The sequence below is a fragment of the Engystomops pustulosus genome, chromosome 2, assembly GCF_040894005.1.
Source record: "Engystomops pustulosus chromosome 2, aEngPut4.maternal, whole genome shotgun sequence".
Classification (NCBI taxonomy): domain Eukaryota; kingdom Metazoa; phylum Chordata; class Amphibia; order Anura; family Leptodactylidae; genus Engystomops; species Engystomops pustulosus.
The window spans coordinates 262,838,940-262,859,636 of NC_092412.1; the positions used below are offsets into that span (position 1 = coordinate 262,838,940).

At 41.9% G+C, this 20,697-nt stretch overlaps 1 protein-coding gene across 12 annotated transcripts in view; it reads right to left on the bottom strand.

Annotated features, from left to right (window-relative positions):
- The window catches only part of STXBP5L (syntaxin binding protein 5L), a 746,575-nt gene that overhangs the window by 41,268 nt on the left and 684,610 nt on the right, over positions 1-20,697 (bottom strand). For 10 of the 12 annotated variants that reach the window (XM_072139024.1, XM_072139025.1, XM_072139028.1 and 7 more), the window contains one exon: positions 12,096-12,161. In XM_072139024.1, the coding sequence (XP_071995125.1) occupies positions 12,096-12,161 (66 nt within the window). Of the gene's footprint in view, positions 1-12,080; positions 12,162-20,697 lie in introns of all 12 variants that reach the window. The other 2 variants (XM_072139030.1, XM_072139026.1) reach the window with 1 other exon arrangement.

Below are 20,697 nucleotides of genomic sequence, written 5' to 3' on the forward strand. Positions count from 1 at the left end.
CTGTATTATACCCCAGAGCTGCACTCACTATTCTGCTGCTGGTGCAGTCACTGTGTACATACATGACATTACTTATCCTGTACTGATCCTGAGTTACATCCTGTATTATACCCCAGAGCTGCACTCACTATTCTGCTGCTGGTGCAGTCACTGTACATACATGACATTACTTATCCTGTACTGATCCTGAGTTACATCCTGTATTATACCCCAGATCTGCACTCACTATTCTGCTGCTGGTGCAGTCACTGTGTACATACATGACATTACTTATCCTGTACTGATCCTGAGTTACATCCTGTATTATACTCCAGAGCTGCACTCACTATTCTGCTGCTGGTGCAGTCACTGTGTACATACATGACATTACTTATCCTGTACTGATCCTGAGTTACATCCTGTATTATACTCCAGAGCTGCACTCACTATTCTGCTGCTGGTGCAGTCACTGTGTACATACATGACATTACTTATCCTGTACTGATCCTGAGTTACATCCTGTATTATACCCCAGAGCTGCACTCACTATTCTGCTGCTGGTGCAGTCACTGTGTACATACATGACATTACTTATCCTGTACTGATCCTGAGTTACATCCTGTATTATACCCCAGAGCTGCACTCACTATTCTGCTGCTGGTGCAGTCACTGTGTACATACATGACATTACTTATCCTGTACTGATCCTGAGTTACATCCTGTATTATACCCCAGAGCTGCACTCACTATTCTGCTGCTGGTGCAGTCACTGTGTACATACATGACATTACTTATCCTGTACTGATCCTGAGTTACATCCTGTATTATACCCCAGAGCTGCACTCACTATTCTGCTGCTGGTGCAGTCACTGTGTACATACATGACATTACTTATCCTGTACTGATCCTGAGTTACATCCTGTATTATACCCCAGAGCTGCACTCACTATTCTGCTGCTGGTGCAGTCACTGTGTACATACATGACATTACTTATCCTGTACTGATCCTGAGTTACATCCTGTATTATACCCCAGAGCTGCACTCACTATTCTGCTGTTGCAGTCACTGTGTACATACATGACATTACTTATCCTGTACTGATCCTGAGTTACATCCTGTATTATACTCCAGAGCTGCACTCACTATTCTGCTGCTGGTGCAGTCACTGTGTACATACATGACATTACTTATCCTGTACTGATCCTGAGTTACATCCTGTATTATACCCCAGAGCTGCACTCACTATTCTGCTGCTGGTGCAGTCACTGTGTACATACATGACATTACTTATCCTGAACTGATCCTGAGTTACATCCTGTATTATACCCCAGAGCTGCACTCACTATTCTGCTGCTGGTGCAGTCACTGTGTACATACATGACATTACTTATCCTGTACTGATCCTGAGTTACATCCTGTATTATACTCCAGAGCTGCACTCACTATTCTGCTGCTGGTGCAGTCACTGTGTACATACATGACATTACTTATCCTGTACTGATCCTGAGTTACATCCTGTATTATACTCCAGAGCTGCACTCACTATTCTGCTGCTGGTGCAGTCACTGTGTACATACATGAAATTACTTATCCTGAACTGATCCTGAGTTACATCCTGTATTATACCCCAGAGCTGCACTCACTATTCTGCTGCTGGTGCAGTCAGTGTGTACATACATGACATTACTTATCCTGTACTGATCCTGAGTTACATCCTGTATTATACCCCAGAGCTGCACTCACTATTCTGCTGCTGGTGCAGTCACTGTGTACATACATGACATTACTTATCCTGTACTGATCCTGAGTTACATCCTGTATTATACCCCAGAGCTGCACTCACTATTCTGCTGCTGGTGCAGTCACTGTGTACATACATGACATTACTTATCCTGTACTGATCCTGAGTTACATCCTGTATTATACCCCAGAGCTGCACTCACTATTCTGCTGCTGGTGCAGTCACTGTGTACATACATGACATTACTTATCCTGTACTGATCCTGAGTTACATCCTGTATTATACTCCAGAGCTGCACTCACTATTCTGCTGCTGGTGCAGTCACTGTGTACATACATGACATTACTTACCCTGTACTGATCCTGAGTTACATCCTGTATTATACCCCAGAGCTGCACTCACTATTCTGCTGCTGGTGCAGTCACTGTGTACATACATGACATTACTTATCCTGTACTGATCCTGAGTTACATCCTGTATTATACTCCAGAGCTGCACTCACTATTCTGCTGCTGGTGCAGTCACTGTGTACATACATGACATTACTTATCCTGTACTGATCCTAAGTTACATCCTGTATTATACCCCAGAGCTGCACTCACTATTCTGCTGCTGGTGCAGTCACTGTGTACATACATGACATTACTTATCCTGTACTGATCCTGAGTTACATCCTGTATTATACCCCAGAGCTGCACTCACTATTCTGCTGCTGGTGCAGTCACTGTGTACATACATGACATTACTTATCCTGTACTGATCCTGAGTTACATCCTGTATTATACCCCAGAGCTGCACTCACTATTCTGCTGCTGGTGCAGTCACTGTGTACATACATGACATTACTTACCCTGTACTGATCCTGAGTTACATCCTGTATTATACTCCAGAGCTGCGCTCACTATTCTGCTGCTGGTGCAGTCACTGTGTACATACATGACATTACTTATCCTGTACTGATCCTGAGTTACATCCTGTATTATACTCCAGAGCTGCACTCACTATTCTGCTGCTGGTGCAGTCACTGTGTACATACATGACATTACTTATCCTGTACTGATCCTGAGTTACATCCTGTATTATACCCCAGAGCTGCACTCACTATTCTGCTGCTGGTTCAGTCACTGTGTACATACATGACATTACTTATCCTGTACTGATCCTGAGTTGCATCCTGTATTATACACCAGAGCTGCACTCACTATTCTGCTGCTGGTGCAGTCACTGTGTACATACATGACATTACTTATCTTGTACTGATCCTGAGTTACATCCTGTATTATACCCCAGAGCTGCACTCGCTATTCTGCTGCTGGTGCAGTCACTGTGTACATACATGACATTACTTATCCTGTACTGATCCTGAGTTACATCCTGTATTATACACCAGAGCTGCACTCACTATTCTGCTGCTGGTGCAGTCACTGTGTACATACATGACATTACTTATCCTGTACTGATCCTGAGTTACATCCTGTATTATACCCCAGAGCTGCACTCGCTATTCTGCTGCTGGTGCAGTCACTGTGTACATACATGACATTACTTATCCTGTACTGATCCTGAGTTACATCCTGTATTATACACCAGAGCTGCACTCACTATTCTGCTGCTGGTGCAGTCACTGTGTACATACATGACATTACTTATCCTGTACGGATCCTGAGTTACATCCTGTATTATACCCCAGAGCTGCACTCACTATTCTGCTGCGGGTGCAGTCACTGTGTACATACATGACATTACTTATCCTGTACTGATCCTGAGTTACATCCTGTATTATACCCCAGAGCTGCACTCACTATTCTGCTGCTGGTGCAGTCACTGTGTACATACATGACATTACTTATCCTGTACTGATCCTGAGTTACATCCTGTATTATACCCCAGAGCTGCACTCACTATTCTGCTGCTGGTGCAGTCACTGTGTACATACATGACATTTCTTATCCTGTACTGATCCTGAGTTACATCCTGTATTATACCCCAGAGCTGCACTCACTATTCTGCTGCTGGTGCAGTCACTGTGTACATACATGACATTACTTATCCTGTACTGATCCTGAGTTACATCCTGTATTATACTCCAGAGCTGCACTCACTATTCTGCTGGTGGTGCAGTCACTGTGTACATACATGACATTACTTATCTTGTACTGATCCTGAGTTACATCCTGTATTATACCCCAGAGCTGCACTCGCTATTCTGCTGCTGGTGCAGTCACTGTGTACATACATAACATTACTTATCCTGTACTGATCCTGAGTTACATCCTGTATTATACCCCAGAGCTGCACTCACTATTCTGCTGCTGGTGCAGTCACTGTGTACATACATGACATTACTTATCCTGTACTGATCCTGAGTTACATCCTGTATTATACTCCAGAGCTGCACTCACTATTCTGCTGCTGGTGCAGTCACTGTGTACATGCATGACATTACTTATCCTGCACTGATCCTGAGTTACATCCTGTATTATACCCCAGAGCTGCACTCACTATTCTGCTGCTGGTGCAGTCACTGTGTACATACATGACACTTATCCTGTACTGATCCTGAGTTACATCCTGTATTATACTCCAGAGCTGCACTCACTATTCTGCTGCTGGTGCAGTCACTGTGTACATACATGACATTACTTATCCTGTACTGATCCTGAGTTACATCCTGTATTATACCCCAGAGCTGCACTCACTATTCTGCTGCTGGTGCAGTCACTGTGTACATACATGACATTACTTATCCTGTACTGATCCTGAGTTACATCCTGTATTATACACCAGAGCTGCACTCACTATTCTGCTGCTGGTGCAGTCACTGTGTACATACATGACATTACTTATCCTGTACTGATCCTGAGTTACATCCTGTATTATAGCCCAGAGCTGCACTCACTATTCTGCTGCTGGTGCAGTCACTGTGTACATACATGACATTACTTATCCTGTACTGATCCTGAGTTACATCCTGTATTATACTCCAGAGCTGCACTCACTATTCTGCTGCTGGTGCAGTCACTGTGTACATACATGACATTACTTATCCTGTACTGATCCTGAGTTACATCCTGTATTATACCCCAGAGCTGCACTCACTATTCTGCTGCTGGTGCAGTCACTGTGTACATACATGACATTACTTATCCTGTACTGATCCTGAGTTACATCCTGTATTATACCCCAGAGCTGCACTCACTATTCTGCTGCTGGTGCAGTCACTGTGTACATACATGACATTACTTATCCTGTACTGATCCTGAGTTACATCCTGTATTATACACCAGAGCTGCACTCACTATTCTGCTGCTGGTACAGTTACTGTGTACATTACTTATTGGCCCCTGACCCCGGCCATTCCTACCATTGACCCAGTGACCTCTCCTGTAGACATTCACATGTTATCGCCTTGGACACTTCCCTGTTATGTTTTCTGGGGTTCTGGATACTATGGCATCACTTAATACTTATGTTACTATATTATGTCCCCTCCATCCCCCACATGATAGGCCCAGCTCCTCCCTACAGAATGATAAATTACCATAATATCTACACATCATCTATATATCATCCATAATATCTACACATCATCTTTACATCATCCATAATATCTACACATCATCTTTACATCATCCATAATATCTACACATCATCTATACATCATCCATAATATCTACACATCATCTATACATCATCCATAATATCTACACATCATCTATACATCATCCATAATATCTACACATCATCTTTTTATCATCCATAATATCTACACATCATCTATACATCACCCATAATATCTACACATCATCTATACATCATTCATAATATCTACACATCATCTATACATCATCCATAATATCTACACATCATCTATACATCATCCATAATATCTACACATCATCTATACATCATCCATAATATCTACACATCATCTATACATCATCCATAATATCTACACATCATCTTTACATCATCCATAATATCTACACATCATCTATACATCATCCATAATATATACACATCATCTATACATCATCCATAATATCTACACATCATCTTTATATCATCCATAATATCTACACATCATCTTTACATCATCCATAATATCTACACATCATCTATACATCATCCATAATATCTACACATCATCTATACATCATTCATAATATCTACACATCATCTTTACATCATCCATAATATCTACACATCATCTTTACATCATCCATAATATCTACACATCATCTATATATCATCCATAATATCTACACATCACCTATACATCATCCATAATATCTACACATCATCTATACATCACCCATAATATCTACACATCATCTATACATCATCCATAATATCTACACATCATCTATACATCATTCATAATATCTACACATCATCTTTACATCATCCATAATATCTACACATCATCTTTACATCATCCATAATATCTACACATCATCTATACATCATCCATAATATCTACACATCATCTATACATCATTCATAATATCTACACATCATCTTTACATCATCCATAATATCTCTACATCATCTATACATCATTCATAATATCTACACATCATCTTTACATCATCCATAATATCTACACATCATCTATACATCATCCATAATATCTACACATCATCTATACATCATCCATAATATCTACACATCATCTTTACATCATCCATAATATCTACACATCATCTATATATCATCCATAATATCGACACATCATCTATACATCACCCATAATATCTACACATCATCTATACATCATCCATAATATCTATACATCATCTATACATCATCCATAATATCTATACATCATCTATATATCATCCGTAATATCTAAACATCATCTATATATCATCCATAATATCTACACATCATCCATAATATCTACACATCATCTATACATCATCCATAATATATACACATCATCTATATATCATCCATAATATCTACACATCATCTATACATCATCCATAATATCTACACATCATCTATACATCATCCATAATATCTACACATCATCCATAATATCTCTACATCATCTATACATCATCTATATATCATCCATAATATCTACACATCATCCATAATATCTACACATCATCTATACATCATCCATAATATCTACACTTCATCTATACATCACCCATAATATCTACACATATCATCTACACATCATCCATAATATCTACACATCATCTTTACATCATCCATAATATCTATACATCATCTTTACATCATCCATAATATCTATACATCATCCATAATATCTACACATCATCCATAATATCTCTACATCATCTATACATCATCCATAATATCTACACATCATCTATACATCATCCGTAATATCTACACATCATCTATACATTATCTATATTATCTATACATCATCCATAATATCTCTACATCATCTATACATCATCTATATATCACCCATAATATCTACACATCATCCATAATATCTACACATCATCCATAATATCTACACATCATCTATACATCACCCATAATATCTACACATCATCTATACATCATCCGTAATATCTACACATCATCTATACATCATCCATAATATCTATACATCATCTATACATCATCCATAATATCTATACATCATCTATATATCATCCGTAATATCTAAACATCATCTATATATCATCCATAATATCTACACATCATCCATAATATCTACACATCATCTATACATCATCCATAATATATACACATCATCTATATATCATCCATAATATCTACACATCATCTTTACATCATCCATAATATCTACACATCATCTTTACATCATCCATAATATCTACACATAATCTATACATCACCCATTATATCTACACATCATCTTTACATCATTCATAATATCTACACATCATCTTTACATCATCCATAATATCTACACATCACCTATACATCATCCATAATATCTACACATCATCTATACATCACCCATAATATCTACACATCATCTATATATCATCCATAATATCTACACATCATCCATAATATCTACACATCATCTATACATCATCCATAATATATACACATCATCTATATATCATCCATAATATCTACACATCATCTATACATCATCCATAATATCTACACATAATCTATACATCACCCATAATATCTACACATCAACTTTACATCATTCATAATATCTACACATCATCTTTACATCATCTATAATATCTACACATCATCTATACATCATCCATAATATCTACACATATCATCTACACATCATCCATAATATCTACACATCATCTATACATCATCCATAATATCTACACATCATCCATAACATCTCTACATCATCTATACATCATCTATATATCATCCATAATATCTACACATCATCCATAATATCTACACATCATCTATACATCATCCGTAATATCTACACATCATCTATACATCACCCATAATATCTACACATCATCTATACATCATCCATAATATCTACACATCATCTATACATCATCTATATTATCTATACATCATCCATAATATCTCTACATCATCTATACATCATCCATAATATCTCTACATCATCTATACATCATCCAGAATATCTACACATCATCTATACATCATCCATAATATCTACACATCATCTATACATCATCCATAATATCTACACATCATCTATACATCACCCATAATATCTACACATATCATCTACACATCATCCATAATATCTACACATCATCTTTACATCATCCATAATATCTATACATCATCTTTACATCATCCATAATATCTATACATCATCCATAATATCTACACATCATCCATAATATCTCTACATCATCTATACATCATCCGTAATATCTACACATCATCTATACATCATCTATATTATCTATACATCATCCATAATATCTCTACATCATCTATATATCACCCATAATATCTACACATCATCTATACATCATCCATAATATCTAAACATCATCTATACATCACCCATAATATCTACACATCATCTATACATCATCCGTAATATCTACACATCATCTATACATCATCTATATTATCTATACATCATCCATAATATCTCTACATCATCTATACATCATCTATATATCACCCATAATATCTACACATCATCCATAATATCTACACATCATCCATAATATCTACACATCATCCATAATATCTACACATCATCTATACATCACCCATAATATCTACACATCATCTATACATCATCCGTAATATCTACACATCATCTATACATCACCCATAATATCTACACATCATCTATACATCACCCATAATATCTACACATCATCTATACATCATTCATAATATCTACACATCATCTATACATCATCCATAATATCTACACATAATCTATACATCACCCATAATATCTACACATCATCTTTACATCATTCATAATATCTACACATCATCTTTACATCATTCATAATATCTACACATCATCTTTACATCACCCATAATATCTACACATCATCTATACATCACCCATAATATCTACACATCATCTATACATCATCCATAATATCTACACATCATCTATACATCACCCATAATATCTACACATCATCTATACATCATCCGTAATATCTACACATCATCTATACATCACCCATAATATCTACACATCATCTATACATCACCCATAATATCTACACATCGGGGGTCATTTATTAAGGGCCCGATTCGCGTTTTCCCGACGTGTTACCCGAATATTTCCGTTTTGCGCCGCTTGTACTTAAATTGCCCCGGGATTTTGGCGCACGCGATCGGATTGTGGCGCATCGGCGCTGGCATGCGTGCGACGGAAATCGGGGGGCGTGGCCAAACGAAAACCCGACGTATTCGGAAAAACCGCCGCATTTAAAAACCGAAAATGTGTCGCATAAGGACCGCTTACCTTCACCTGGTCCAGCTCGGTGCATTCCGGCGCGATGAGTTTACTTTCAGCGCAGCAGCGCCACCTGGTGGACGGCGGAAGAACTACCTTATTAAATCCCGGCCGGACCCGAATCCAGAGCGGAGAAGCCGCCGCTGGAACGCGAATGGACCGGGTAAGTAAATTTGCCCCATCATCTATACATCATTCATAATATCTACACATCATCTTTACATCATTCATAATATCTACACATCATCTTTACATCATTCATAATATCTACACATCATCTATACATCACCCATAATATCTACACATCATCTATACATCATCCGTAATATCTACACATCATCTATACATCACCCATAATATCTACACATCATCTATACATCACCCATAATATCTACACATCATCTATACATCATCCGTAATATCTACACATCATCTATACATCATTCATAATATCTACACATCATCTTTACATCATCCATAATATCTACACATCATCTTTACATCATCCATAATATCTACACATCATCTATACATCATCCGTAATATCTACACATCATCTTTACATCATCCATAATATCTACACATCATCTATACATCACCCATAATATCTACACATCATCTATACATCATCCGTAATATCTACACATCATCTATACATCACCCATAATATCTACACATCATCTATACATCACCCATAATATCTACACATCATCTATACATCATCCGTAATATCTACACATCATCTATACATCATTCATAATATCTACACATCATCTTTACATCATCCATAATATCTACACATCATCTTTACATCATCCATAATATCTACACATCATCTTTACATCATCCATAATATCTACACATCATCTTTACATCATCCATAATATCTACACATCATCTTTACATCATCCATAATATCTACACATCATCTATACATCATCCATAATATCTACACATCATCTATACATCATCCATAATATCCACACATCATCTATACATCACCCATAATATCTACACATCATCTTTACATTATCCATAATATCACCTATACATCATCCATAATATCACCTATACATCATCCATAATATCTACACATCATCTTTTCATCATCCATAATATCTACACATCATCTATATATCATCCATAATATCTACACATCATCTATATATCATCCATAATATCTACACATCATCTTTACATCATCCATAATATCTACACATCATCTATACATCATCCATAATATCTACACATCACCTATACATCATCCATAATATCTACACATCATCTATACATCACCCATAATATCTACACATCATCTATACATCACCCATAATATCTACACATCATCTATACATCACCCATAATATCTACACATCATCTATATATCATCCATAATATCTACACATCATCTTTACATCACCCATAATATCTACACATCATCTATACATCATCCATAATATCTACACATCATCTTTACATCATCCATAATATCTACACATCATCTATACATCACCCATAATATCTACACATCATCTATATATCATCCATAATATCTACACATCATCTATATATCATCCATAATATCTACACATCACCTATACATCATCCATAATATCTACACATCATCTATACATCACCCATAATATCTACACATCATCTATACATCACCCATAATATCTACACATCATCTATACATCACCCATAATATCTACACATCATCTATATATCATCCATAATATCTACACATCATCTTTACATCATCCATAATATCTACACATCATCTATACATCATCCATAATATCTACACATCATCTTTACATCATCCATAATATCTACACATCATCTATACATCACCCATAATATCTACACATCATCTATACATCATCCATAATATCTCTACATTATCTATACATCATCCATAATATCTACACATCATCTTTACATCATCCGTAATATCTACACATAATCTATACATCATCCATAATATCTACACATCATCTATACATCATCCATAATATCTACACATCATCTATACATCACCCATAATATCTACACATCATCCATAATATCTACACATCATCTATACATCATCCATAATATCTACACATCATCTATACATCATCCATAATATCTACACATCATCTTTATATCATCCATAATATCTACACATCATCTATACATCATCCATAATATCTACACATCATCTATACATCATCCATAATATCTACACATCATCTATACATCATCCATAATATCTACACATCATCTATAAATCATCTATACATCATCCATAATATCTAAACATCATCTATACATCATCCCTAATATCTACACATCATCTTTACATCATCCATAATATTTACACATAATCTATACATCACCCATAATTCCCCTACTCCCCGAGCTGCCATCACACACAGGAGGCAGCATACCCGTTTGTGTGGTACCTGATGTTGGGGACTTGCAGCGGTCCAGCTCCAGGGACCCCGGGCTGTCTGTGAGTTCTGTCAGACCTGCAGGGAAAACACTGACATTACTATAGTGAGGATGAGCCCCTGCGGACCCTCCGGCAGTGGTGATTATCGGATTTATCAGATGTTTGAGGCAAATAATGAAATGTTGAGGATCTGATGACAGCTCATGGCCAGCAGCAGGAGACAGTACTATCTGTACCCATATGATTTACCAGGAGAGACAGTACTATCTGTACCCATATGATTTACCAGGAGAGACAGGGAGACAGTACTATCTGTACCCATATGATTTACCAGGAGAGACAGGGAGACAGTACTATCTGTACCCATATGATTTACCAGGAGAGACAGGGAGACAGTACTATCTGTACCCATATGATTTACCAGGAGAGACAGGGAGACAGTACTATCTGTACCCATATGATTTACCAGGAGAGACAGGGAGACAGTACTATCTGTACCCATATGATTTACCAGGAGAGACAGGGAGACAGTACTATCTGTACCCATATGATTTACCAGGAGAGACAGGGAGACAGTACTATCTGTACCCATATGATTTACCAGGAGAGACAGGGAGACAGTACTATCTGTACCCATATGATTTACCAGGAGAGACAGGGAGACAGTACTATCTGTACCCATATGATTTACCAGGAGAGACAGGGAGACAGTTCTATCTGTACCCATATGATTTACCAGGAGAGACAGGGAGACAGTACTATCTGTACCCATATGATTTACCAGGAGAGACAGGGAGACAGTACTATCTGTACCCATATGATTTACCAGGAGAGACAGGGAGACAGTACTATCTGTACCCATATGATTTACCAGGAGAGACAGGGAGACAGTACTATCTGTACCCATATGATTTACCAGGAGAGACAGGGAGACAGTACTATCTGTATCCATATGATTTACCAGGAGAGACAGGGAGACAGTACTATCTGTACCCATATGATTTACCAGGAGAGACAGGGAGACAGTACTATCTGTACCCATATGATTTACAAGGAGATCCGTGTGCGACCATGCGACCCGGACATTACTTCTGGGTCGCGCAACTGAACTAGAACCCAGACTTGGGGTCCACACATCATGGTCCAGTCTGGCTGGGTGATCTCACCACACGTGGTGTATGGGGCAGTGGCCATAGTCTGAATGGGTGGGGTATGGGACAATGGCCATAGTCTGGACGGGTGGGGGACTGGAGCGACAGCCAGGAGTATGCCAAGGAGTAGCCAGGAGCCAGTCTGGACAGAAGGAGTATGGAGTGATGCCAATAGTCTGGACGGGTGGGGCATGGGACGGAGGCCATAGTCTGGACAGGTGGAGTATGAAGCGATGGCAATAGTCTGGACAGGTGGAGTATGGGGTGATGCCCATAGTCTGGACAGGTGGGGTATGAAGCGATGGCAATAGTCTGGACAGGTGGGGCATGGGACGGAGGCCATAGTCTGGACAGGTGGAGTATGGGGTGATGCCCATAGTCTGGATGGGTGGGGTATGAAGCGATGGCAATAGTCTGGACAGGTGGAGTATGGGGTGTTGCCCATAGTCTGGATGGGTGAGGTATTGGGTGACCGTCATATTCTGGACAGGGGAGTGACTGTGGTGATGGCCATAGTCTGGAAAGGTGGAGTATGGGGTGATGTCCATAGTCTTGACGGGTGGGGTATGGGGCTGTGGTCATAATCTGAACAGGTGGGGTATGGGGCGGTGGCCATAGTCTGGATAGCTGAGGTATGGGGCGGTGGCCATAGTCTGGACAGTTGGGGTATGGGGTGACGGCCATAGTCTGAACAGGGGGGTATGGAGTGATGCCCATAGTCTGGACAGGTGGGGTATGGGGCTACAGCCATAGTCTAGACAGTTGAGATATGGGGTGTGGCCATAGTCTGGACAGGTGGGGTATATTGGGTATGGGGCGGTGGCCATAGTCTGGACAGGTGGGGTATGTCGGGTATGGGGCGGTGGCAATAGTCTGGACAGGTGGGGTATGTCGGGTATGGGGCGGTGGCAATAGTCTGGACAGGTGGGGTATGAGGCGGTGGCCATAGTCTGGACGGGTGTGGTATGGGGTGACGGCCATAGTCTGGACAGGTGGGGTATGAGGCGGTGGCAATAGTCTGGACAGGTGGGGTATGTCGGGTATGGGGCGGTGGCAATAGTCTGGACAGGTGGGGTATGTCGGGTATGGGGCGGTGGCAATAGTCTGGACAGGTGGGGTATGAGGCGGTGGCCATAGTCTGGACGGGTGTGGTATGGGGTGACGGCCATAGTCTGGACAGGTGAGGTATGAGGCGGTGGCCATAGTCTGGACGGGTGAGGTATGAGGCGGTGGCAATAGTCTGGACAGGTGGGGTATGAGGCGGTGGCCATAGTCTGGACGGGTGAGGTATGAGGCGGTGGCCATAGTCTGGACGGGTGAGGTATGAGGCGGTGGCCATAGTCTGGACGGGTGGGGTATGAGGCGGTGGCCATAGTCTGGACGGGTGGGGTATGCGGCGGTGGCCATAGTCTGGACAGGTGGGGTATGAGGCGGTGGCCATAGTCTGGACGGGTGGGGTATGAGGCGGTGGCCATAGTCTGGACGGGTGGGGTATGAGGCGGTGGCCATAGTCTGGACGGGTGAGGTATGAGGCGGTGGCCATAGTCTGGACGGGTGGGGTATGAGGCGGTGGCCATAGTCTGGACAGGTGGGGTATGAGGCGGTGGCCATAGTCTGGACGGTTGGGGTATGAGGCGGTGGCCATAGTCTGGACGGGTGAGGTATGAGGCGGTGGCCATAGTCTGGACAGGTGGGGTATGAGGCGGTGGCCATAGTCTGGACAGGTGAGGTATGAGGCGGTGGCAATAGTCTGGACGGGTGGGGTATGAGGCGGTGGCCATAGTCTGGACGGGTGAGGTATGAGGCGGTGGCCATAGTCTGGACGGGTGAGGTATGAGGCGGTGGCCATAGTCTGGACGGGTGAGGTATGAGGCGGTGGCCATAGTCTGGACGGGTGGGGTATGAGGCGGTGGCCATAGTCTGGACAGGTGGGGTATGAGGCGGTGGCCATAGTCTGGACGGGTGGGGTATGAGGCGGTGGCCATAGTCTGGACGGGTGGGGTATGAGGCGGTGGCCATAGTCTGGACGGGTGAGGTATGAGGCGGTGGCCATAGTCTGGACGGGTGGGGTATGAGGCGGTGGCCATAGTCTGGACAGGTGGGGTATGAGGCGGTGGCCATAGTCTGGACGGTTGGGGTATGAGGCGGTGGCCATAGTCTGGACGGGTGAGGTATGAGGCGGTGGCCATAGTCTGGACAGGTGGGGTATGAGGCGGTGGCCATAGTCTGGACAGGTGAGGTATGAGGCGGTGGCAATAGTCTGGACGGGTGGGGTATGAGGCGGTGGCCATAGTCTGGACGGGTGAGGTATGAGGCGGTGGCCATAGTCTGGACGGGTGAGGTATGAGGCGGTGGCCATAGTCTGGACGGGTGAGGTATGAGGCGGTGGCCATAGTCTGGAGTTAGGGAGTTAGAACAAACTGGCTGTGATGATTTTCTTGTATAAATATTTGTCTTTTAACACTATTTACGCCTTGTAGTTATTTATATGTATCACGAAAAATTTATACTCCTCCTCGGCTAAAAATACTCCTCAAAAGTAAAAGTATTATTAGTCGTCAGGGTAACCTCTGCCGCTCTGGTACCATGTACCGGTGTCCCTGTGCCCGCTGCTATCTGCACTGGGACCACCACAAGAGGTAGAGGCCAGATCCCTGTATCCAGGGTCCAGGGAGAACCCCCTAGTGTTACACAGCTCAGTGGGGTCACTACATAAAATACAGAAGAGGCAGGAAGACAGCACTATCTGTACTACATGGTAAAGAAGGGATAGGGGTGTCATACTATCTTATCTACGTCAATTACAGAGGAGACAGGGAGGGAGCACTAGCTGTACTACATCAAATACAGGAAGAGCCTGGGAAGCAGTACTATCTTTACTACATTAGAGAGAGTCAGGGAGGCAGTACTATCTTTACTACATTACAGAGAGTCAGGGAGGCAGTGCTACCTCTACTACATTACAGAGAGTCAGGGAGGCAGTGCTACCTCTACTACATTACTGAGAGTCAGGGAGGCAGTACTACCTCTACTACATTACAGAGAGTCAGGGAGGCAGTGCTACCTCTACTACATTACAGAGAGTCAGGGAGGCAGTGCTACCTCTACTACATTACTGAGAGTCAGGGAGGCAGTACTTTCTGTACTACATTACAGAGAGTCAGGGAAGCAGTACTATCTTTACTACATTACAGAGAGTCAGGGTGGCAGTACTATCCATACTACATTACTGAGAGTCAGGGAGGCAGTACTTTCTGTACTACATTACAGAGAGTCAGGGAGGCAGTACTACCTCTACTACATTACAGAGAATCAGGGAGGCAGTACTATCTTTACTACATTACAGAGAGTCAGGGAGGCAGTGCTACCTCTACAACATTACAGAGAGTCAGGGAGGCAGTACTACCTCTACTACATTACAGAGAGTCAGGGAGGCAGTACTATCTTTACTACATTACAGAGAGTAAGGGAGGCAGTACTACCTCTACTACATTACAGAGAGTCAGGGAGGCAGTACTATCTTTACTACATTACAGAGAGTCAGGGAGGCAGTGCTACCTCTACTACATTACAGAGAGTCAGGGAGGCAGTACTACCTCTACTACATTACAGAGAGTCAGGGAGGCAGTACTATCCATACTACATTACAGAGAGTCAGGGAGGCAATACTATCTTTACTACATTACAGAGAGTAAGGGAGGCAGTACTACCTCTACTACATTACAGAGAGTCAGGGAGGCAGTACTATCTGTACTACATTACAAAGAATCAGGGAGGCAGTACTATCTGTACTGCATTACAAAGAATCAGGGAGGCAGTACTATCTGTACTACATTACAGAGAATCAGGGAGGCAGTACTATCTGTACTACATTGAAGAGAGTCAGGAAGGCAGTACTACCTCTACTACATTACAGAGAGTCAGGGAGGCAGTACTACCTCTACTACATTACAGAGAGTCAGGGAGGCAGTACTATCCATACTACATTACAGAGAGTCAGGGAGGCAGTACTACCTCTACTACATTACAGAGAGTCAGGAAGGCAGTGCTACCTCTACTACATTACAGAGACTCAGGGAGGCAGTACTATCTGTACTACATTGAAGAGAGTCAGGAAGGCAGTACTACCTCTACTACATTACAGAGAGTCAGGGAGGCAGTACTACCTCTACTACATTACAGAGAGTCAGGGAGGCAGTGCTATCCATACTACATTACAGAGAGTCAGGGAGGCAGTACTACCTCTACTACATTACAGAGAGTCAGGGAGGCAGTGCTACCTCTACTACATTACAGAGAGTCAGGGAGGCAGTACTATCTGTACTACATTAGAGAGAGTCAGGGAGGCAGTACTACCTCTACTACATTACAGAGAGTCAGGGAGGCAGTACTATCTTTACTACATTACAGAGAGTCAGGGAGGCAGTGCTACCTCTACTACATTACTGAGAGTCAGGGAGGCAGTACTTTCTGTAATACATTACAGAGAATCAGGGAGGCAGTACTATCTTTACTACATTACAGAGAGTCAGGGTGGCAGTACTATCCATACTACATTACTGAGAGTCAGGGAGGCAGTACTTTCTGTACTACATTACAGAGAGTCAGGGAGGCAGTACTATCCATACTACATTACTGAGAGTCAGGGAGGCAGTACTTTCTGTACTACATTACAGAGAGTCAGGGAGGCAGTACTATCTTTACTACATTACAGAGAGTCAGGGAGGCAGTGCTACCTCTACTACATTACAGAGAGTCAGGGAGGCAGTGCTACCTCTACTACATTACAGAGAGTCAGGGAGGCAGTACTATCTGTACTACATTACACAGAGTCAGGGAGGCAGTACTACCTCTACTACATTACAGAGAGTCAGGGAGGCAGTACTATCCATACTACATTACAGAGAGTCAGGGAGGCAGTACTATCTGTACTACATTACAAAGAATCAGGGAGGCAGTACTATCTGTACTACATTACAAAGAGTCAGGGAGGCAGTACTACCTCTACTACATTACAGAGAGTCAGGGAGGCAGTACTACCTCTACTACATTACAGAGAGTCAGGGAGGCAGTACTATCCATACTACATTACAGAGAGTCAGGGAGGCAGTATTATCTTTACTACATTACAGAGAGTAAGGGAGGCAGTGCTATCTGTACTACATTACAGAGAATCAGGGAGGCAGTACTATCTGTACTACATTACAGAGAGTCAGGGAGGCAGTACTACCTCTACTACATTACAGAGAGTCAGGGAGGCAGTACTATCCATACTACATTACAGAGAGTCAGGGAGGCAGTACTATCTTTACTACATTACAGAGAGTAAGGGAGGCAGTACTACCTCTACTACATTACAGAGAGTCAGGGAGGCAGTGCTATCTTTACTACATTACAGAGAGTCAGGGAGGCAGTGCTACCACTACTACATTACAGAGAGTCAGGGAGGCAGTGCTACCTCTACTACATTACAGAGAGTCAGGGAGGCAGTACTACCTCTACTACATTACAGAGAGTACGGGAGGCAGTACTATCTGTACTACATTACACAGAGTCAGGGAGGCAGTACTACCTCTACTACATTACAGAGAGTCAGGGAGGCAGTACTATCCATACTACATTACAGAGAGTCAGGGTGGCAGTACTATCCATACTACATTACAGAGAGTCAGGGAGGCAGTACTATCTTTACTACATTACAGAGAGTAAGGGAGGCAGTACTACCTCTACTACATTACAGAGAGTCAGGGACGCAGTACTATCTGTACTACATTACAAAGAATCAGGGAGGCAGTACTATCTGTACTACATTACAAAGAATCAGGGAGGCAGTACTATCTGTACTACATTACACAGAGTCAGGGAGGCAGTACTACCTCTACTACATTACAGAGAGTCAGGGAGGCAGTACTACCTCTACTACATTACAGAGAGTCAGGGAGGCAGTACTGTCTTTACTACATTACAGAGAGTAAGGGAGGCAGTGCTACCTCTACTACATTACACAGAGTCAGGGAGGCAGTACTATCTGTACTACATTACAGAGAGTCAGGGAGGCAGTACTATCTGTACTACATTACAGAGAGTCAGGGAGGCAGTACTATCTGTACTACATTACAAAGAATCAGGGAGGCAGTACTATCTGTACTACATTACAAAGAATCAGGGAGGCAGTACTGTCTTTACTACATTACAGAGAGTCAGGGAGGCAGTGCTACCTCTACTACATTACAGAGAGTAAGGGAGGCAGTACTATCCATACTACATTACAGAGAGTCAGGGAGGCAGTACTATCCATACTACATTAAAGAGAGTCAGGGAGGCAGTACTATCTTTACTACATTACAGAGAGTAAGGGAGGCAGTACTACCTCTACTACATTACAGAGAGTCAGGGAGGCAGTGCTATCTTTACTACATTACAGAGAGTCAGGGAGGCAGTGCTACCTCTACTACATTACAGAGAGTCAGGGAGGCAGTGCTACCTCTACTACATTACAGAGAGTCAGTACTATCTGTACTACATTACACAGAGTCAGGGAGGCAGTACTACCTCTACTACATTACAGAGAGTCAGGGAGGCAGTACTACCTCTACTACATTACAGAGAGTCAGGGAGGCAGTACTACCTCTACTACATTACAGAGAGTCAGGGAGGCAGTACTACCTCTACTACATTACAGAGAGTCAGGGAGGCAGTACTACCTCTACTACATTACAGAGAGTCAGGGAGGCAGTACTACCTCTACTACATTACAGAGAGTCAGGGAGGCAGTGCTACCTCTACTACATTACAGAGAGTAAGGGAGGCAGTACTATCTGTACTACATTACAGAGAGTCAGGGAGGCAGTACTACCTCTACTACATTACAGAGAGTCAGGGAGGCAGTGCTACCTCTACTACATTACAGAGAGTAAGGGAGGCAGTACTATCCATACTACATTACAGAGAGTCAGGGAGGCAGTACTATCCATACTACATTAAAGAGAGTCAGGGAGGCAGTACTATCTTTACTACATTACAGAGAGTAAGGGAGGCAGTACTACCTCTACTACATTACAGAGAGTCAGGGAGGCAGTGCTATCTTTACTACATTACAGAGAGTCAGGGAGGCAGTGCTACCTCTACTACATTACAGAGAGTCAGGGAGGCAGTGCTACCTCTACTACATTACAGAGAGTCAGTACTATCTGTACTACATTACACAGAGTCAGGGAGGCAGTACTACCTCTACTACATTACAGAGAGTCAGGGAGGCAGTACTACCTCTACTACATTACAGAGAGTCAGGGAGGCAGTACTACCTCTACTACATTACAGAGAGTAAGGGAGGCAGTACTACCTCTACTACATTACAGAGAGTCAGGGAGGCAGTACTACCTCTACTACATTACAGAGAGTCAGGGAGGCAGTACTACCTCTACTACATTACAGAGAGTAAGGGAGGCAGTACTACCTCTA